This window comes from Odontesthes bonariensis, chromosome 10 (assembly GCF_027942865.1).
Source record: "Odontesthes bonariensis isolate fOdoBon6 chromosome 10, fOdoBon6.hap1, whole genome shotgun sequence".
NCBI classification, from domain to species: domain Eukaryota; kingdom Metazoa; phylum Chordata; class Actinopteri; order Atheriniformes; family Atherinopsidae; genus Odontesthes; species Odontesthes bonariensis.
This window is the reverse complement of record NC_134515.1, coordinates 17,922,076-17,944,444: the sequence shown is the minus strand read 5'-3', so window position 1 is coordinate 17,944,444 and position 22,369 is coordinate 17,922,076. Positions and strand designations below refer to the sequence as shown.

Sequence of the window (22,369 nt, the reverse complement as noted above, 5' to 3'; positions counted from 1 at the left end):
ACTAAATACGGCAACGATCGATGCTTGCTGTCAGAACAGCGCTCGTGCACCTTCGTGCTCGTGCGCGTTCATGTACTCTAGAGGCGTGCCATCGGGGGGAAAGTGAAGAAAAGGGTTGGGACTTTTTACCTGTGTATTTTCAAAATGCAGCTTCGCTGGACTCAAAATCCAGGATCTCCTACCCTACCTTTAAGAGAAATACATCCTAAGAGAAAAAATTGTATGGAGGTAGTAATCAAGGTATTGGTTTTTTAAAATAAATATAGACGTTCAATCATTCATGTATTTACTTTTGACTAGGCAGTGTATATTGTATATACAGAGCATACTGTACACACATGCATGCATAAAATTAATAAAGATATCAAGCTAAAGAAATAAATTAAAACTGTTCAATAAAAAGCGGGGGATATATGGTCTTTATATGGCTTAGATTATTATTATTATTGTATGCAGGGCCCTTGTAGTGTCAGGAATGTTGGAATAAACTTTGTGCTACTTTTAGCTCTTTCAGAAGCGAGTTCGTACCTGATATATCCCGTTGAGAATATGGTCAAATGCGACTTAGGTGAAGTTAGTTTTAAGTTGGATATTCGACAGACATTCGACAGACATTCGCAAGCAAGCCACTCCAACATTTCAAGTGCACCCGTATTGCACACTTTACAGTAAACACACGGAGAGGACGACTGCAGCGTGCTCCAACTTCCTGTTTTCAAAATAAAATAAAAATGAAATAAATGTGATATTTAAAGCAGAGATGAGCGACTGTGTATAAAGTTATTGAAAATTTTGGACAGAACTGAATTGTAAAAATAAAAGGTGTATCTCATGTAGCAAGTGTAGTTACATGATCCTACAATGATTTGGAGTCAATTGATCACAAGACCTGGAAGCTATTGAGCAAAAATGCTAATATTTACATATAAAAATTAATAAAAAATATGAACAGATCTAAAATGTAAAAATAAAAGGCTTATCTCATGCAGCCAGTGTAGTTACATGATCCCACAATGATTTGGAGTCAATTGATCACAAGACCTGGAAGCTATTGAGCAAAAATGCTAATATTTACATATAAAAATTAATAAAAAATATGAACAGATCTAAAATGTAAAAATAATAGCCGTATCTCATAAAGCCAGTGTAGTTACATGACCCCACACTGATTTGGAGTCAATTGATCACATGACCTGGAAGCTATTGAGCAAAAATGCTAATATTTACATATAAAAATTGATAAAAAATATGAACAGATCTAAAATGTAAAAATAAAAGGCTTATCTCATGCAGCCAGTGTAGTTACATGATCCTACAATGATTTGGAGTCAATTGATCACAAGACCTGGAAGCTATTGAGCAAAAATACTAATATTTACATATAAAAATTAATAAAAAATATGAACAGATCTAAAATGTAAAAATAAAAGGCTTATCTCATGCAGCCAGTGTAGTTACATGATCCCACAATGATTTGGAGTCAATTGATCACAAGACCTGGAAGCTATTGAGCAAAAATGCTAATATTTACATAAAAAAAATTAATAAAAAATATGAACAGATCTAAAATATAAAAATAAAAGGTGTATCTCATAAAGCCAGTGTAGTTACATGATCCCTTCAGTCAGCAGGTGGCGGATGCCAGTATGCACAGCTTCTACGTGGATGATTGTCTTGCCTCAGTACCCTTGGAGTCTGAGGCTATTGTTCTTTATCACAACCTTCGAGCCATTTGCGCCAGAGGTGGCTTTCAGCTAAAGAAGTGGATAAGTAACATTAGAAATGTGTTGGCTGCAATTCCTGAAGAGGAGAGGGCAGTGGATGTAAAGGAGATGGATCTGGACCATGACACCCTCCCTGTTGAGAGAGTCCTGGGTGTACAATGGTGTGTACAATCAGATGCATTCAGGTTCAAGATTTCAATCCAAGATCGACCTTTGACCCGTAGAGGGATCTTGTCTGTGGTCAGTTCCATTTACAACCCGCTTGGAGTGCTTGTGCCAGTGATGCTAAAAGCCAAGCTAATTTTGCAGGAGCTGTGTAGGAAAGGCCTTGGATGGGATGAGGTCGTACCCCCGCCCATGGCGCTGGAGTGGACAAATTGGATACAGGAACTCCACCTACTTGAGGATTTTAAGATCAGCAGATGTTTTAAGCCTGTGGACTTTGGCACTGTAGCTTCTGCCCAGCTACATCATTTCGCAGACGCAAGTGAGGTTGGTTATGGGACAGCTACTTACCTACTGTTGCGCAACAGTGATGGAAAGCTGTGCAACATCCTCGTCATGGGAAAAGCCAGGGTGGCTCCCTTAAAACCAATTACCATTCCCAGACTGGAGCTAACAGCAGCAGTAGTGGCAGCACGTACAGACAGGTTGTGGAGAAAGGAGCTGCAGATGACATTGCTTGACTCCGTCTTTTGGACTGACAGCACCGCAGTGCTAAAGTACGTCAAAAATGAAACCTCCAGATACAAAACATTTGTGGCCAATAGGGTCTTAGCCACAAAAATAAATGCCACTATTTATGAGATACACCTTTTATTTTTACATTTTAGATCTGTTCATATTTTTTATTAATATGTAAATATTAGTCTTTTTGCTCAATAGCTTCCAGGTCTTGTGATCAATTGACTCCAAATCAGTGTGGGGTCATGTAACTACACTGGCTGCATGAGATACGCCTTTTATTTTTACATTTTAGATCTGTTCATATTTTTTAATAATTTGTATATGTAAATATTAGTCTTTTTGCTCAATAGCTTCCAGGTCTTGTGATCAATTGACTCCAAATCAGTGTAGGATCATGTAACTACACTGGCTGTATGAGATACGCCTTTTATTTTTACATTTTAGATCTGTTCATATTTTTTATCAATTTTTATATGTAAATATTAGCATTTTTGCTCAATAGCTTCCAGGTCATGTGATCAATTGACTCCAAATCAGTGTGGGGTCATGTAACTACACTTGCTACATGAGATACACCTTTTATTTTTACAATTCAGTTCTGTCCAAAATTTTCAATAACTTTATACACAGTCGCTCATCTCTGCTTTAAATATCACATTTTTTTCATTTTTATTTTATTTTGAAAACAGGAAGTTGGAGCACGCTGCAGTTGTCCTCTCCGTGTGTTTACTGTAAAGTGTGCAATACGGGTGCACTTGAAATGTTGGAGTGGCTTGCTTGCGAATGTCGGTCGAATGTTTGTCGAATATCCAACTTAAAACTAACTTCACCTAAGTTCAAATGCGAGGGTTCCAGCTGATAATTAACCATATTTTGGTGTCAGTACTTAATGTCACGTCTTTGTATGGTTAGGCTAACCTGCGTTTATAAATGGTTATGAATAAGCCTTCAACTGTTGCATTCTTTCATAAATATCCGTTTCATGTGATCATCAGTTTAGATAATGAGCCAAACTTTCTGCTTGCGCTACTCAGGCGTTGAACTTAACATCCTGTACAACATCCTGAACATGACTTTCTACACTTCCCAGCAGCGCCCCCCTCCGTGTCTCAGTGGCTGTGGTCACGTGTCACCAGCCCCGATTCGCTGAAGTTGTAGAAAAGTTTGACAAGACCTCGGAGCCTCGATAGAGAGAGCTGACAAAAGCCAAAAGACGAGAGATTTGGGTTTTTATTGTGTCTTCTGCGGAGAAACGATGGAATCCGTCGCCCAGGTAACGGCGCGTAGAGAAAGAGTCTCAACGATTAATGGCGTATATGAATGGAGACTGTTGAGGAAACACACCTATCTGTAGCCCACCTTCTAAGCAGTTCAACTGCTTTCTCCTAATCTTATTTCTTTATTTTTCATCAGAAAGTCCTGAGCTCAGGATTCAGTCTTGACTTTGGACCCTTGAAGGAGCCTTTGGCATTCATCCGTTTGTTGGAATGGGTAAGTTTTACAGGATTCTTTTTTACCATATGGCCCATGTCGGGGTGTTAGTGTGGGCGGGGGTGTGTGTGTGTGCGCGCGCGCGCGCGCGCGCGTGTGTTTCACATGGATTGTCCATGCCAGGCCAAAGAAATACCTCTCAAACTGATTACATTTTGTTGCCTTGTGACCCTCTTCACGCCCAAAGAATCTAAGAAACTCGTCGTCTCTTTTTTTAGCCGCAAAACCGTCGCATTATATATGGAACACAGCAGCTCAGTTGATCTTATCAGAGTAAATAGCCTAATGCGCAATTGTGACTCAGCTGGAAGTTAATGTTTTAGCATGCCATGCCCAGTGTGACTCCGTGTTAAAGTTTGCGCTTCGCTAAACGATGCGTCTATGTTGCTCCTTCTTTCCAACCTCTACCCCTGAGGATGAAACGCTGCTCCCACTATTACTCAGTTTAAACTCGGTGACTTTCCCCGCATTGCATGTTCCATTGCTAGTTGGTCCTTTACACGTGGAACAATATAATCCCTTAGAAATAAACGGAATTAAAAACAAACGAACACTATTATCCCAGATGTAGATCCTGCAGATGTAAATGAGCAGTTTTGTAGTTATCTGACATGTTAACATCATGCGTCTTTGTACTAATGTTCATCATCTTGGGCTTTCCTAACTGAAGAGCGTAATAAACCGATCCAGGGGTGGCAAAGATTTTCCATCATGATGTTCAACAGCTTTGTTTTGCTGTGCACTCTAGTCTGCACAGCCTTCGCAGTGATGGCATCCGGTCATTAAGGCTTCCTGTAAACGGTGTGCTGCATAAAATCTCAAAGGAAGTGTGACTGCATGTGTTTGATCAGTTTGATCAGCACCATTGGACATTCTCATTTGCCAGCGGTGTCTCCTCTTATCCTTTCCCTGCGGTTTCAGCTGTTCTCCATATTCGCCTTTGCTACGACCGGCGGTTACATGGGCTCAACCAGCATCAACGTCCAGTGCCAAGGAAGAGCCAGCCAAGAAATACACGCAAAGTTCAACTATCCTTTCAGGTGCGTGCAAGCAAACATAAATACTGTCTCACTTCCTAAAAATGTAGCGGCCAGGCTTTTTAGAGGATGTTCTCTCCGTTTCACTCAGGCTGGTGCAGCATCCCTATGAAGTCCCAGACTGTGTAGTCAATCAGACTACCACCACTACTGTCTACCTGACTGGAGACCATTCATCCTCTGCACAGTTTTACGTCTGTATTGGCGTTTTGGCATTCCTCTACAGCATTGCAACACTAGTCCTCTATTTGGGATACCAGCACCTGTACAGAGAATCGAGTCGTGTCCCCATTGTGGTATGTTGCTCCAGATTCACAGTTGTTTTTTGTCAAATACTTGTGGTATTGTGGTCAGCTAGGGCCTCCTACAAATGGCTCCGAGATTAAAGAGATGTGCAGTTCAAAGCGAATTTCAAGCAAGAATGCATTGCAAATGTTATTTCTTATCTAGGATTTACACAGGTGGTATATATCAGATTCTTTTCTTTTGTGTAAAAGCTGCTATCTGATGACAGCAACTGGCTCTCTGGAAGCTCCCTCCGTATTGGAATCTGACTTGGGGTCAGAGAAAAAGCATGTAACAGAGCCCTGTCAGTGAGAGGGTGTAGTTTGCAAACGGCCAAGGGAGGTATTGCTTTTATGCAATCTCTGATTATCAAAAGCTCTGCAAAGGTTTAGCTGGAGTCTCTTTGCTATTGAGTACCCCTCACACCGGGGCACATATCACACATGAATATATGTGTAAATATGTTTCAAATTAATTAGATTTTCATCGCAGGATCAGTTCTGATATCCTGCCATTTCTCGCAGTTGAACATAGTTTCACTATTGGTTAAAGACTGCGCATTCGGCTTTCTTAAAATACAGTTGAAACATGAATGAAATTCAAACATTGGGCCTGTTGTCAACTTAATCAAGCAGAGGCTTGGACCTGGGGAAATACGTGGCTACATCCATGTTTTATAGGAAGACTACAGTGGTGTTCCATGTAGTCTGCATATTGTCTGTTTCAACCTAAACCAGAAGAATGCTTATAGGTGTGTTAAAGTATGAATATCATCATTAATAGCAACGAAAAAAAAGGACGGCCTGTTCACAGTTTCCTAATGTTGTTAGATCTCGTATTAAGAGTCGTAGCCACGCTGTGATAAAGTTGTTCCCATGACTTCTTTTCTTAAAAAGTCGTGGTTGGGATTTATTGATCTTGAGGCCACTTGTCACTCTTAGCCATAGGTTCAAATTGTTCTCCCTATTGTCAGTAACAGGGCTGCAAAGCGTGTTGGTTTTACACTGATAACGTATCTTTGCCGCTCTCTAAGGACCTGTTGGTGACTGCAGCCATGGCCTTCCTCTGGTTATCATCATCCTCAGCTTGGGCCAAAGGCTTGACCGACGTGAAATGGGCCACCAGTCCTTTGACAATTGTTACTTTACTTGACGTCTGCAAGAACAACAACAAGTGCAGCCCAGGAGCCGTGCCGCATATGGGCCGATTAAATGCCTCTGTGGTAAGTTTCATGCAAATTACTCTTTGAAAAACAGACCTCTGTGTACAACCGTAGCGCCAGATATGTGACTTGTCTTATGTTTTGGCAGATATTTGGTTTTCTTAATCTCATTTTGTGGGGAGGCAACTGCTGGTTTATTTACAAGGAAACACCTCTTCACAAATCAGCCAACCAACCTGCGAATGTGGAGGGGGGAGTTACGCCATCATAACTAAACAGCTTCCTCATCTTCCTCATTGTCTAACGTGTCATTGCTTTAGTCCTTTCAGTCGTAACTGTAAAACCAAAAACATTTAAGGAACAGTATACATTTCTAAATCGGACTGCACTTTATTGCAGGATTGGTTTTTATTATTATTTTTTTTATCTGGACTGTGTCATCTCCGATTCATTTGAAAAGGTACCAAACATAAAGTAATTCAGGAAATTGAGGCGGCCAAGTTTCCCATTGTTATATGTAATCCGTTTATGTTTTATTAAATTTATTGAAAGGATAGCCCCGTGAGATGTGGCATCAAAATTTCATGGGGTTCCTGAAGATAAAAAACGCATCTTAACTGCTCTATATGCAGGAATCATAAAGAAATGCTGTGGTTTTTTTTCTAGATTCTACTGCCGAGGCACAGTGCATCATTTCAGCCAGTCTTTGTTTAAAACTCAGGTCTACTAGGTGTACGAATTCCAAAATACCTAATTTGTGTAAAGGACTCAAACACATTTGTTGACTTCAGCCCCATCCTAAAGCATACCAAATTTAACCGCCACTGTGAGATTATTTATAATAGTTGAAAGCAATTTTATTTAATCTTCAATGTGTTACGTTATGCCTCAACTCATTATTGTTTAGAGTAACAGCTGAATGTTATGTTTAATGCAGTGTTTCACTTCTATCTGTGTAGAGCATGTTGGCTCTTTATGAATTCAACATTTGAGGTTGTTAAAAAAAAAAAAAAAAAAGAATTCGCTTTTTTTTTTTTTTTTTACGTTACCATTTTTTATTTGTCCAATATCTATATCAGAAATACCCCATTGAGGCTTTACAGTGTGTTAATACTTTTGTACTGGTTATTGCCTAACCTTTGCTAGTTGTTAGGTGCTGTTAATGTTTTTTTGTTTGTTTCAAACAGTTGATACATTGCCGTGTTTTGCTCCTAAATCACTTGCATTAATTTCATCTCGCTTTTGCCTGGCTTCTACCTCCTCTTTGTTACAAGGGAAATCATTCAACCTGGACAAGTGTCATTGAGATTTGATTTGTGTTTAACAAGAGCATACTGCAACAAAAGTCATCTTCTCTATTTCTGCCCATATTCTGATTTCCCTCTTTATCTAGTCTTGCTTAACACAAACGCTTCTCTCCTGATTCACCACTGAAGTGGTGAAAACCTCTAAGATGAGACTGGAGCTTCTGATACAATTCAAACGTGTGTGTGTGTGTATGTGTGACATAATATGATGTGCATCATTAAAATAAGAGAGCTGTATTTGTTGTTATGTCTGATTTCATGACTTATTCTTATTCCCAGTGGTAGCACACATACATTACATTAAGTGTTTGTCACACGCACAGATAAATGATACTCCACAACTCTCACAAGCTGTGCATACAGTGAGATTTACAAAGTGGACTTTGTAAACCCCACCGTTTGACTCTTTAAAAACATCACACTCTGCAACCTTGTGATTTTAGTCAAATTTAATTACTTTAGGGTACTTCATAGGGCTGATGTGAGTTCTTCCACTTCTCCCAAACCATATAGTCTTAATATAATCTACAAAATGTGTTGGATTGTTTTATTATTATTATTTATAATATTTTACTGAGTATCCATGTAATCTGGCCAAAAAAAAGACAAGCGTGAAGTCGTATTCCTTTTTACGCATCTCTATTGATTTTGACCTAATGTTTATGTATTCCTGTATTTCTATTCCCATAGCTGTTCACGTGATACGTCCATAAGACGTTATAGTTCTCGAACAAAGCGTTTAGGACCTATCACCATGGGTCTGGGGTGTAGCGCGGCTGCGTGCCTCGAGGCGCGATTTAAGATGCGCGCGAACCGAATGTGCACCGTGAGCGCGCAACTGCAGCAATGGCCGCTTTGGATCGGCGAAATCTTAATCTCGACGATTTTGTCGGATTAAATTGGAGTTGCTTGGTAGACAGGGTGAAAATTTTACCGTCTGACGGTGAGTCGCTCCCTGTTGCCCCAGACCTGATATCCATCATGTCGTAGCATCAGCATCGTGTAATTTAATATTATTTGTTACATGTACACAGCGCATCCCAAACAAAGGACCCGCTGGGTCCTAATGCGGGAGGTCTATAGCAATGGTAACAAATACAAACATATAAGACTTTTTATTTTTTTAATTATTTGCCTGAAAGTAGTAAATGAGCGGAAAAAAGTCTCAAAGGTGAATTCACACTGGTCGGTCAGTTATACAGAAAGACAACGATTGAGTTACTTGAATTTCGTTCAGTCTGCTATTAGAGCTGATATACCACCTCAGATCAACTTGCTACGATTGGACTAGATAACAAGAAAGCGGAGAGTAGCAAATATTTTGATACAGGCGAAATTTCACGAGGCGAGTTTTACATGAATAACTTTGAAATATGTAAGTAAACTCTCCCCACACCCCCTTGGAGCTGATGTGATACATTCTGGAAAAGATATCCAGATAACCACCCACTTTACTTGGAGGAAGGCTACATAAATGTCCCAGCACATTTTTTAACAGTTTTTGCCTTGCCTGCCTGCAGCTGAATCCTGTGTTGAAGATGGCAAGTACAGTATGCACCGCTCCGAAACCATGCCCCTGGAGAAAGAAGGTGAGAATTTGGGGACATGGAACTAAGGAACTCTTGAGTACACCCAGGAACACCTCATGCTGATTTCACCCTCTTGCATTCTTCGTTGCAGATATGCATATATTTGGCCATTGCCCAGCACGTGATGATTTTTATTTGGTGGTGTGCAGCCACTGTGGACGAGTGGTGAAACCTCAAGCCTTTGAGAGGCACTGTGAAAGGTGGCATAGTGCTATCACAAGCTTATTCAGTCGGTCATCCACGCTGGTTGCTGAGCAGCAGCGACTTTCTCCTGATCAGCCTCCTTCAAATGTTCCCTCTTGTGTGGAGAAGCTGGAGGATAGATGTGTTGAAGGCAGTGCCCGTTCCTCAGCAGTGTTACCTCGCCACCAGTACTGGACAAATAATGACCTAGAGGATACAGTAAGGTACTATTTACAGTTGTGAGATGCTCGACATGGCCTGGTTTGCCTGGAATATAGGCAGCTGAAGGTGGGAAAACATCACTGGTATTAGTAACGACGGAAAACAAAGTATCAAACTCATTGAAATGAACACTAAATGCTGTAGCTTTATGGACAAAACGATCACATCTAAAATGCAGAATATGCCACCATCTAGTCTAATTCAGAAAAAGATCTTTGAATATTTATTTAATTTAGAAAACTGCATAAACACCAGTTTTGAAGCATACATGTAGCTTGACTCGCACAAAGTTAATGGATTAGGTGTGTAGTTAACATCTTTTGAGTACATCTGCAGTTTGCCCTCAGAGATATTACCTGAGGAAAACCCTCTCCTCCCACACCACCCATCTTCTACTCTGCTCTCCAGGGTTTCTCCATGGCACTCAGGAGTCCAGCTCCCTGGTGAGCCTTCCCTCTCCACTTCTCTGTCAGAGAGTCCCTCTTTGTTAAAGTTGACAGCTGTGGAATCCACCGAGTGGACCTGTCCTCGGCGAGGGATGAGAACCTACAACCGGAACAAGAAAAACATCAACAGTAAGCCTGCTGTTCATGCAACCTCCGTTTCTTCCTCTTCTGCTTTTCTGTCACCCTGTTCCCTTTCAGTTGATTTTATCAGGCATTTATTCACAACAAAGAGTAACTCCAGGACATAGTTTTATGAATCCGATCATTCACCGTAACCGAGCTCCACAACAGTTGGGTGGAAAAACTCCACACGTCTCCAAACTGGACAAAGCTACCCAATTAGTGTGTTAGCATGGCTTACAGTAGGTGGTATACCGTGGTTTGATGTAACATTCGTCCTGCTGAGCACGGATCATGTTGACTGTCTGTGTCCCACTGCTGCTGACTGAAAACCGTTTCTTTCCCACACAGAAAAACAATGTGGGCTCAGCAAACACTGCAGAGTTCTGGATCCAGAAAGCAAGAAGCTGTGCAGCCGGGAGCCAACTTGCAGCGTAAAGTCCATTGACATGGTGATTTACTCAGCATTGTTACCAATATCTTTATTTTTGCTCATTATCGATAATGACGTTCATGAAAAAATGAGTACAACAATAGAATTTCTCTCTGGGTTTCTTTTCATTTCCTTTTCTCTCTTAGTGGTTGGATCTTTTAGATTTTATTATTTCACACGGAAACATGGTAGGCTTTTTTGATTTTCCTCTGATTCAATGTAAACTGCCTTTTTTTTTTTTTTTTTCTCACACAGAACTATATCGTCCACCAGCAGCAGAAAGCACAGAGTAAAACTAAGACCGTTGCTCAGTCGGCTGCGGAGCCGAGAACAGTCTCTGCGGGTCCAGATATGGAGCAACATCTGGACGATGTTGATGCAGATGTGACGACTCTGGGTGGTAAATGCAACTTCAGAAGCGACTGTCTCATTCTGAGGTATGACATGTTCTTTTCATGTAAACTGAGTTGATTTTATTCACTCAGATGCTTCTGCAGATCATTGCTGGAGATTTAGCAGTTCTTTAAGCTGAGAGTTGAAATGAAGTCGCAATGACAATGAAACAAAATAGCAAACTTCTACCACAGTGTTTTAAAGTGATGCAGAGTTCTTAATGTAATACAGTCTTCTTCTAGGCTCGAGACATTCTGCCTTCACTGAATACAGTCTCATCTGGGGCCTGTTTTACACAGCAGATAGTGAAAATAAGAAAAAACAATGTCATCTGGGGTACAGATTGTGTCATCCTGACGTGTTCCTCTCAAATAATCTGTTTGTACGCTTGACCTGCTGTTGTTGACGTCTGCTCTTGTGTAACCCATTATTTTCTTTCTGTCATTTCTGTTGTCCTTTTGCCTTCACACACCCCTAGGAATCAATCAGAAACTTTATCAGAGGAGCATAGTAATGGCGCTGTGGAAGTGGAGGTGCAGCCTCCGCACCCTTTCAACCAAAGCTCGCTCTTGAGTGAAGACGGTGAAGTGGATGAGGAGGAAGACGGAGCCAGAGATCTTCCTGCTACACCCTGGCACCCCAGACCTCTTGGGGTGAGTGCAAACACATATGTGCAGCAGCAGGTGGGCTGAGATGTGTAAACATGTTCAGAAGAAGTGTTTTTTGGGAGGAAATGCTAATATCAAGAAGTTGTACGAAAGTAGAGAGTGAAATACACAAAACGTATTCATGTTGACTCTGGATTTTGTTCAAATTCCTTTAGTCAGATGTGGACATTTACACCACTGTCAGGACATTTAATTGTGTCTGTGCTTATAACTTTGTTTCTGTTTTGTAGCTATGCACTTTTGGATCCCACACTTTGGGTTGCAGCATCTTCACCTTTGACCGGCGTTTACACCACCTGAGGTTTGCCCTCTGCGCCATGATAGAGCGTCATGTTAGTGCACACTTGTGGAGGTGAGTGTGGTCGTTCTGCATCTGGCAGTTAGGTCACCTACCTGAGTCCATAAAACTGCAGGGTACAGTTCCTCAGCGTAGTCTGGTTTCTTCTCTGTATTAATTGACATGTCCTTACATATCAGTGGTTCTGTAGAAAATTGATTGAATTGTGGTGTTAGATGCTCACTGGTGTCAGTTTGGTTGGCACAAAACTCAGCTATATTCTACCAGTTGCTGTCTTTTCTTTGGGATTGAAGTAGTGGCTTTGATTTTATGGGGTGGCCATGTCTCAGGTCATACAGTGGTCGTTTACCACTTCCCCCACCGCCCCCCAGGAGCCAAAGTGTTCTTGGTAAAACACTGAACCCCACATTGCTCCCTAAACGCTCATCTGTGTGTGAGTGTAGTGGGGGGTTTATAAATGACAAACATATCGTAAAGCACCTCGTAGAATCGAAATTGGGTTAAAAGGGGCTTTGCACTAGTAAGAAAAATCCCTTACAGTGTATTTTTCTACTCCCTAAAGGGGAAAACTTAGACCATAGTGCAGTGTCATTTGTGGGATGCGAGGATTTACTGGATCAGCAGTACTGATAAACGCGAGGCTGCACCTGATCCACTGGGAAGATCAGAGGAAGTGAACAAACAGCATGTTGAAGTTTTTGTTCTCATATAATTTTGTGTGAAGTGCAAGAACTTCATCAGCTGAATATTTTTTCCTTAACTTCCAGGAAAATGCCTAAGGTATCATCAGGTCTGGGGTCTCATCACGTCTCACCTCCATACATAGGAACATCTGCCAGAGCTGTGGTCAAACCCTCTAAGTCCACCGCCCTCCTTAGCATTGAGTCTACCTCACTGGGACAGCTGGAGACCAAAAGTCCTCAGCAGAACTCTCCCAGTAGCACATCGCCTTACTCCACCCCCTCAGCAAGTCGTGCGTCTGGAAGACGCCACAAGCCTGTCAGGCAACCCAGAAACGCTAAGCTGATAGAGGTGGAGCTGTTGCCAGATGCCAATCCATCACTGAAAGCTGACGAGCTGTTATACAGTGTTGAGAACAAATCATCTGGAGACACTGGGGGTTGCCCCCTTCCGCAGAAGGGCCCGCCACACATCCCTTCCTGTCAAAGACCAGACAAAAGTAACTTCTCACAGGAAAAGAAGCCAGACCTCCCTCCACCCCTGAGGCCCACTGAGATGTTTGATTTGGAGAAGTGTGGCGCACCAACCCACCACGCCAGCAGAGAGCGCCCCGCAGGGGTTCAGCAGGATATGGTTGGCAGTGATCACAGGGGTGTTGCTCCGAAGCGTAAGACCCCTGTGCCCCGCAGCTCCTCTCTAAATAAAACATCAAAGTATAAATGTTTTTCCTCTGTTTCCCGCCCCAGCCTCGTCTTTTGGAAGGGAGAGAATTTTAAAGATGTGCTGTCTTGAGGTTTGGAAAAAACATCACTCTTAAAGACAAGAACACGGTTTGGAGTTAGTTTTTATAAAATAATTGAATGGGCTGCTCTCTATCCATTTATGGTGTGAGACCCCGTATACAAAAGCCATTCATGGCACCGTCCATCTTCTTCATGTTTTTGCAGTAAATAATTTGTAGGTTGTTTACGTCTCATCTTTGCAGCTATTAGAGACCAGCCTTAAAAAGACCATTCACACAAAAGGTTTCCTGGATTCCACAGCAGCTGCTGTGTATTATGATTGTGTGCATGCATGTTTTTTAATATTTATTTTCACTTTTTTATGAACATACTGTATGTCAGGAATTTGTATGCACTTTGATGTATTTGTAGAGTACCGTACTGCTTTTTTTATGTGACTTATTGTAAATGTCTAAAAACAAACGCATACCTCAGTTTGCTCATTTTGCTGCTAAAAGAAAGCCCGTTCAGTGCTGGAATGATTCCTCAACACTCATTTCCCCCAGTTTACTGTCATTTCACCTTGGTTCTCGAGTAATAAAGCATTCAAGACTAAAATCGTAATTCTGATTGAGTTTGATGGTTTTCTACTTTCCCCGGTTTTATCATTTTCATTTTGCTGACACCAGATGGTGCTAGATTAAAAGGCAGAAATCTTTTTCCCCTCCTGTCTATGCAGGTACACAGTATAAAACCTTTGTTTTTAATTTTATTTATTAAATCTGTTTTTATAAAAAATGAGATGGTTATTTTGTTTATTATATTCTAATGTAGGGACAAGCAGTCAACATTTTCATGGTTGCTGTTTTAGTTATCCAAACAGATCATAAGCCTCGTTTCCACTGTCAGTACGGTTCGGGTCGGGTCACTTTGGGGTCAGCTTTGTGTTCCCACTGTACAAAGGGGACCCTCAGGGGTGGGCGGAGTGCGTACCGAATGTCACTACGTCGATCGCTCCGAAGCTTCTTTAGCTCAATCCGCCACTGGCTCGTGGTCCGGTTGAAACCCCTCTCTGCCATTTTTGCGGCAATCGGCTGGAAAACCTTTTCGTTTCGAACAGCGCCATCGAGCTCCCGCTGCACAGCCTCCTCACCAACAACGGAGAGCAGAGCCTGGAACCGGTCCTGTGTGCTGGGTACCCCAAGCAGAAGGGTTACAAAAAATGGTAACGGGTACCATGGGACCGGTACGCTTTCGTGGTAGTGGAAACACTGATATAAGCGAACCTTTCTGAACCGACCCGTACCGGACTGCATAGTGGAAATGGGGCTAGAGACCATTTTATTTGTAATAATGAATCTTATTAGTGATGATCATCATTATTATTGTATTTATGGTCTTTTGAATGGAAAAAACTATGGTGCTCCTTTGAAAAAGCAGCATGATGGACTTTTAGCCACTTCTAGGTTCTATAAACAAACATGGTTTGATAGAACCTAGAAAAATGGTTCTGCTCAAGGGACAAGTAGTAAAAAATAAACTGGGACCATTTCAATCTGATAAACTGTAATGTGTTATCAGAAGCTCATACCTGACTCTCTATGTGGCTCTATTGTTTGTTCTTTAACAGATAATTTTAAATTCAGTTCAAATTCAATTATGTTTAAACTATACCAAAATATTACTTTTTATGTACAGTTACGATTAATGATTCTGGCATAATCCACAATATTCCATTATATACCAGTTAGCTACGCAAAAATGGCTCCTTTCTAAATGCTTTTTCTGGTTAACAGTTGGGGACAGAAATAAAAACGGAAACAGCACAAAGTGGAAATCTTTATCTTTTATTAAGTAAAATGATAGTATATCTTTTTCCTGTAATGCCTACGGGTTTTCACCTATCCTGCTATCAGAGTAGCTTTAAAGCATACCATGCAAAGCCATTATATACTTTAGCTGCAAGGACTGTTATGGCAGTGACCAACCATCTCGTCTTTGAAAATGTGGTTAATAAACGTGCTTACGGTGCTGTTTAAAGCCCACTTCTTGTCCTCTGGACACAGTTGTGAGTAGCACTATGTTGAAGCCGCCGGCTTTTAACCTCACCATCTCATGCTTGTTCCCTTAATTGCTACTAGATGAATGGAGATGTGTGCCAGGGCGGCGGGAGAGCGCTCTCTTCTGTTATCTGTGTGAACCGAGTGAAATCACCACCACTGTGGAGAGAAAAGGGCCAAAAAGAAGTGTGCAGATCTCTAAGCCTAAGATTTTGTCTTGCAAATGCGACACTTTTAGCATTGCAGACATTGAGTATCACATTACATAATATTAGAACTGACATGGCCCTGAGAAACCAACTGCCTATAAAGCCATTAAAACAAGTTTATTGGAGAGATCGCTCGATTTTCCACTTCTGTAGCTCTTTGTCCCTACATCATCTGACATAACATCTGTCAAGTAAAGCACTGTGTTTTTAATTGCTTATGGCTTTATGAAAAAAGTCAAATACTGACGATAATAACTGGTGGCTACATAAAGTACTCACTGCTCATTAGGATGCGTCATCCTAATGTATTTAAAAACTGGCACCCTTCCTATGCAGTTTTGGATACATGTTCAAATCTATTCTCTGTTAAATCAAATTCTTCACCAGTCAAAGATAAAATGCGCCCTCTTTCAATAGAAAACTAAGTTCCACCCTGCTTAAAAAATAAACATTTATAATAAGACTTGGGTGTTGAAACAACTAACAGTAGCACAGCAGCAGACAAAATGCAAAATGAACAACATCAGAATACACAAGAATACAGTCAGTACACTGGCAGAACATAGTACACAACTAAGAAATACTGAACACAGAAAGTGACTCTCAATACATGTATAAATAAATATATATATATGTAATATATATATGTATTATATATATAGATATACAGGGATGCTGATTTGTTTTGGAAAGAACAAAGCCACTCTTCTCCTTCCAGTTAGGATCTCTGCAAAACACTTAGTTCTTCTCTATACAGGACTGAGACATGTATTTTAAGGAGGCAATACACAGGGGTAGACCACCACTCAGCCACAGTGGATTTAATAGGACTGACACTGTGTTCCAGAAAACGCACTCATCTCCACAATGGATGGGTAATCTACTGTGCTACTCAACAGACACTGTATCCGTGCATGATATCAGCCATTAGCCTCTAATCCAGGGTGGCCACTCCTTGCAATCTGAGAAGGGAACAAATATATATGAGCAAATATGTTTCTGTTTCTAAATGGTAAATCTTGGAAACCCTTAAAATTATGACAGATCCTTGGCAAAACGCAATCAGTCTGCATTTGTCCTAAATGTGTCTTTTTTTAAGTACGTCTTGATATTTTTGCTGCTGTCTATTCCTCCACCTTGTATTCCAATGTGTGACAGAGTGAAATGATTCACACACCACCTCTCTGACAAGTGTGACTTCCTTCCTCACCCACACAGGAGATGCTGCGGTGCACACAGCAACTGTGAATATTCCATCAATTTTGCGTAAAAAAACATTGCACCCAGAAATGTGTAAATTGATTTTTTTTTCTTTTACATGCCAGATGTGATTTTATGTAATTAGCTTTTCTAATGTAGGTCATGGAACTTTCTGAGCAGAAACTCGAAAGGGTGATCAGTTCTGAGATTATGAAGAACTTTTGAACCATGACTCAGTTGACTACTTAAAGGGCATTGCATTGCCAGGCTAAATGATTGCTTTTGAACTTAAGAAAGGGCAGATTCATAATGACTAAGGTACGCAAACAAAGCAAACACATCTGGGCTGAATTGACGCTGTCAGTATATGAGGAGCCAGAGAGAATGCCTTTGTGCTACTGTGACTCACGATAACACATTGATTGTCTCAAGCTCGGTGACAAAGACATGGAAAGCAAAGGGGAGCTTCTTCCCATCAAAAGATGCAATCAGCATTTTACAAGAGGCTACCATTGTTATGCTGAGACATGTGTACAGTAAAGTTTAATCAAATCCCTACTTGTAGTGCCAAGGACCAGTCTCTTGTTTTAAAGTTTATAAAATGTGCATAAAGTACCAGGTGTCTTGCATGTTAAGTTAATTTTACAGCAGATTTAATAATGAATGATGACACAAAGGGATCTTTTTTCAAAGATCTCGGGTCCCCTGTGTTATTGGAAATTTCCCGTCAGCAGCTACAAACGCTAAACGTAGCTCTTTTGTGCCGGTAATGTACAGCCTCATCAGTATTATTCATGAGATTGATTTCAAGGAGAAACTATTAGGGTTTTACTCTTACTGAGGGCCTACTGTTTTCCTGCTGACACAACATATATTATTCCCTTGGTAGCAAAGGGCAGAAGAGCTACAGCTTATGTGTAACACTGGGCACTATCCACTGAGCAAGATCGCATACTTGAACCTATGACATATTTATGATATTTTGTTCATGCTGCACATTTTCCATACAGAATAAATTATGAGCTTTCAGCATTGGCTTGGTATGTAACACCCTAGTGTTGTGACAGATGGAAACTGATGCTGTAACTTGGCAAAGAGACAAACTTAACAGTAAGTTAAGTAAACAACAGACAACAACCAGAAGCCTAATCATTCTTGTCAGGACTGTGGTACTTTTCTGTATACAGATTTGAGACAATATGTTGATAATTATTCAAAACGAAATACTTCCCTGCACCTAATGTGTATCTGTTGAAGGCGTTCCATGTGTTTATATGTGCAAAAGTTTTGTTTGGGTTTTCACTGTAGATGTACAAAAACTAAAAGGCAGCTATTCTGTTACATTATTAATTTACACTGTAAGTTGGTTGGCAATTTTGTAACATACATCAATGTAACTTGATCCCTTAACATGGCAAAGTAAGAAACAGCCCTGTCCTGTAAGACTGAATATGACTAAGAGTGTATATCAACTAACTATCGGATCTGAGGTGGGATGAAAATGACCTGTATTGCCCTCTTTATACATTTAGCATCTGAGGAATCCATATTTTCTTTTACCGCAATTATATTTATCTAGGCTAGGATCTCATATAATGTGTTTTTTTGACATGCTGTTTCACTATAGTAACTCAAGGTGAATGTCACTCCTATTCATAGCATAACAATGTCATCCTCTATCCCTGTGATAGTAGGGGATGGGCAAATATATCTATGCTGTAGTGTTAAATAAGATGGAATCTATTCTAATCATTCATGATAAATATAATTATGATCCACACATGGTTTTAATTTATTCTAAATGTGAGCTATTATCTTTTTTTAAAATGTATTGTCAATCAGTTTATTTAATCAATTACCACACTTTTTTAATTCAACATATCCCTTCCTGAGTGCTGATATCAACTATGTATCATCTTCTCCCATAAGACTCTACGTTTCCACTGTCCATTTACTCTGCCATTCTTTCACAGTATGAATAGTAATTGCTACAGATTAAAATGCTGGAAAAGTCCTACTTATTGTCCTTTCTGACAACAAGACAGTTTCTTTTGAACTCCGTTTGAGATCCTTGTTTTCCAACTTGCTCACAACCACAGATGAAGATCCCTCCATTGTTTTCTCCCACAAGGTCACAGTCACAGTTTACATTAACTAAACACGTGGCTCATGTTGTACCATATACATCCAGTCATACGGCATCCATCATCTCTACCAGTGTTATCTCAAACCACCATGGGAGTGTCTGAGAAGACGGAGCTAATGGACTCTGCTACTGATTTCTTCCTCTTGCCCTTCATAAGAGAACCGGCCTCTGCATCCAAATCATCATCGTCCTCATCCCCATTGGGGTTCAGCTTGCCATTCTGGCCCTGCAGGTCCTTTGAGTCTATGAACGCCACATGTCTGTTCAGCTCAGCCTTGAGTGCCTGGTCGTCATGGGTCGGAGTGACGCTGAGCATTGAGGAGTGGATGCTGTCTTCACCTCTATTCTTACCCTTGTTAGGGCAGCAGAAACAGCGGCATGGCGTCAGGTAAAGGTACATAAGCACCAGCACCACACTGGCCAGGCAGCCTATCAAGGTAGTGTAAGCTGTGTTCAAAGTCTCCCCGACCCCATGCATGGTAAAGTTGTGAACCTTGAGCACCACATAGATAGTTTCATTGAAGGTTTCGCTCATAGCAAAGCATGTGTAAGTCCCAGAGTCATCAGACCTCACCGGACTTATCTGCAGGCGGCCACCTGGCAAGACTTTTGCTGTCTGATTGCTTCCAGGTGTCACCAACACATTACCAGGCATCGTCCAGATCTTTGACATGTCCCTGTGTTTGGTGTCGCAGCTAAGGATGAGTGTTTGCTCCAGAAAAGCCTCCTCATCCGCCTCCTTGAATGTGCTGCAGTTCATGCTTTCACCACTGAGATCAAAAGCCCCAACTTTGGTTTTTTGCGGGCCAGGCAGAATGCATGTGTAGTCGTTCTTAAAGTCCAGGGCAGAGTTGAACTTTCGAATGTACCAGTGGGCAAGAAGTGTGTAGAGATCACAGTGACACAGCAGAGGGTTATTGTGGAAGTAGAGGCCATTTTTAATCCAGGCGGGCAGCACCTTTAGCTCTTCAATGGGCAACACCTTGATCTTGTTGGACGACACATCCAGAAGGCTGAGCTTCTCCAGGCGGGACTTTTCCCTGACTAGCTCCACAGGGAAGCGGGAGATTTGGTTCTGGCTAAGGTATAGCTTCTGAAGGTTGATCATGCTAGTAAAGGCTGAGCGGTCAATCTGGGAGATTTGATTATTGTACAGCAAGAGAACCTCCAGGTTGACCAAAGGCTCAAAGATGAACTCATCCAGCTGCTGCAATTTGTTGGAGGACAGGTCCAGGTAGCGCAGGTGCTTCACATTTATGAATGCCTCTGAAGAGAGGAAATGGAGATTATTGTGGCTGAGCAGGAGGTTATGGAGATTTGGAAGCTTGACTGGTGTCCACTCGGATCGGAGCCGCACTATCTCATTGTAGCTGAGATCCAGCACAGCAGTGTAGTGGGGCAGATGAATGGGGACGGTGGTTAGATTCATCTTTGAGCAGCTCACTATGTTTGAGGCGCAGATGCACGTCTTATGCACGTCTAAGTTCAGTGCAGATCCTGCTGCCTCTGGAAGCCAGAGGAGAGCCACGCAGAGGGTGAGGAACGGAGCCCATCTCTGACACCTCCTCCGGTGAGGTAATTTTTCCAACAGGCTGTCACCTCTTCTGGTGGAAGGCAGCAACATCCTAGCAGTTGTTCCGAATCCCAGGGAGGGTGACTATGATCCCATTTTTAGAAAAAAGCATGGAAGAGCTGCTGAAGGATTCCTGGGCACACTGCTGATAGAAGGCTGAAAAAGAACAAAAAAGATGGGGAGGGGGGGTGTTTTTCAGATGGATTGGTTTTATAAACACAAAGGTACAACACTGAAGCGGTAGAGGATACATATTCAATTTACTATACTACAAAGAAAAATCTTTCATTTACAAAATGTATTTGAAAATCAAAACGTTATAGAAATCATCACACAACAAATCAAAACACTTGAACTCGCTATTTTCCTCTTATTGAATAACATATCTTACAACACCAGACGATGTGGATGTGAAATCTGCTGGTTTCTGATGCTTATTATGAATTTTTTTTTTTAGAAACAGCCATAAAACATGCCCATTCTCAGTTAGGTTATTAATTTTTGCCACAAAAAATAAGTACATTTTCATCAGTGGAGGATATTACTTTCAATATGACCTACAAGTCACCCAAAAGGAAACTACTTGAAGTCAGGCCCCTAAAGTGCCTGTGTATATGTTCTTACATGTGTCTTTCCTCCTCTTCTCGTGTCTTTCTCACGTGCATACAGCACAAACTTTCCCCTGCTGCGTTGCGCGTCTTCTTTACAATAACTGCATTCGACTCAAGCTAACCCATGTGCATTCACACTCCTCGAAGACATGGTATTGATTCTCTTCCTCAGCCTATTTCCCCGTTTCTTCCTCGCCATCTCTTAATCTCCCTGACACACAGACAAATACAGTTGCACACATTCAAGCAAAGAACAAATAAAGGGTTGCCTTCAGACGCAAAATCATGCAAATATTTACATCGTGTCATGTTCTCTAAAGCCCTTGTCCTGAGCTGTGCAAGCGTTGCCTTGCACCATTTGGTTGGAAAATAAATGAGCACAACATGCAAATATGAGAGGAAAAGATGGAGAGGAAAACACTTGCCTGCAACCGGGATGCAACAACGACGCCGATTTCCTTAAAACAGGTCCTCGTTTGTTTACAGCGCGACTGTATACATACCCTTGTCTGACTGAATTTACGTGCCTGCTGTTGAGGATAACAACCGATGCAGGGAGGAGGGAGACCACTGAGATCTCCTCGCCAAAATAATCCTGGTCCACGAGGCATCCAATACCCGGTGAAAAATTACGCAAAAAAAAAAAGAAAAAGATTACGTAAAGGGCAGAAAACACCCGTTCATTTAGCAGACAATCGTCGATGAGCGATAGTGTTTTAACCAGCTGTCTTTGATTTCAAAGGAACAAATTGCGCACGAGCAAGCCTCCGGCTTCTGCACATTATTGGCGCATTTTGGGCAGGTCCGGCTCATATCGTGTCTCATCAGCAGCCATGGGGATCATTAAGATTGAGCAGTCTGTTAAAGACAAGCTTCCTGCGGCTCCACGCAGGCCTGCTGCTGCTTTCTCCGCACAGTGCTGCTGCGGCTGCAGTGGCTGACGTGTTTTGGCAGCAGTTGTGCGCTCAGACTCAGAAAGCGCTATTTACCGAAAGTGACCGCGCCAAAGACGCACGGAAACCCCACTAGAGGAAATGGACAACTCCATTTCATATCTTAAAGCAGAACAATTTGTAATATTGATAATGAGATAAGTACCATGGGCGTCTAACAGTAAGACAA

General features: G+C 41.4%; 3 protein-coding genes across 4 annotated transcripts; 2 read left to right on the top strand and 1 right to left on the bottom strand.

Annotated features, from left to right (window-relative positions):
* The first annotated feature begins 3,513 nt into the window (after nt 1-3,513).
* On the top strand, nt 3,514-7,940 carry sypl2b (synaptophysin-like 2b). Its single transcript, XM_075476601.1, has 6 exons — nt 3,514-3,684; nt 3,825-3,902; nt 4,824-4,942; nt 5,031-5,235; nt 6,258-6,446; nt 6,535-7,940. Exons 1-6 carry the CDS (start codon nt 3,667-3,669, stop codon nt 6,655-6,657), a joined length of 732 nt encoding a protein of 243 aa, XP_075332716.1. The 5' UTR covers nt 3,514-3,666; the 3' UTR covers nt 6,658-7,940.
* A 107-nt stretch (nt 7,941-8,047) lies between these two features.
* On the top strand, nt 8,048-14,153 carry atxn7l2b (ataxin 7-like 2b). Its single transcript, XM_075476600.1, has 9 exons — nt 8,048-8,636; nt 9,214-9,282; nt 9,374-9,689; nt 10,096-10,262; nt 10,605-10,705; nt 10,942-11,123; nt 11,558-11,732; nt 11,978-12,099; nt 12,813-14,153. The coding sequence occupies exons 1-9, from the start codon at nt 8,540-8,542 to the stop codon at nt 13,516-13,518; spliced, it is 1,935 nt and encodes a 644-aa protein (XP_075332715.1). The 5' UTR covers nt 8,048-8,539; the 3' UTR covers nt 13,519-14,153.
* A 1,121-nt stretch (nt 14,154-15,274) lies between these two features.
* Nucleotides 15,275-22,168, bottom strand: amigo1 (adhesion molecule with Ig-like domain 1). Of its 2 annotated transcripts, none has more exons than XM_075476598.1 (2): nt 21,673-22,168; nt 15,275-20,792 (listed from the first exon to the last, which is right to left on the bottom strand). In XM_075476598.1, exon 2 carries the CDS (start codon nt 20,685-20,687, stop codon nt 19,143-19,145), a length of 1,545 nt encoding a protein of 514 aa, XP_075332713.1. In that variant the 5' UTR covers nt 20,688-20,792; nt 21,673-22,168; the 3' UTR covers nt 15,275-19,142. The 2 variants fall into 2 exon arrangements, with proteins under 2 accessions (XP_075332713.1, XP_075332714.1); XM_075476599.1 differs by lacking the exon at nt 21,673-22,168 and adding an exon at nt 21,261-21,607.
* Nucleotides 22,169-22,369: the final 201 nt, after the last annotated feature.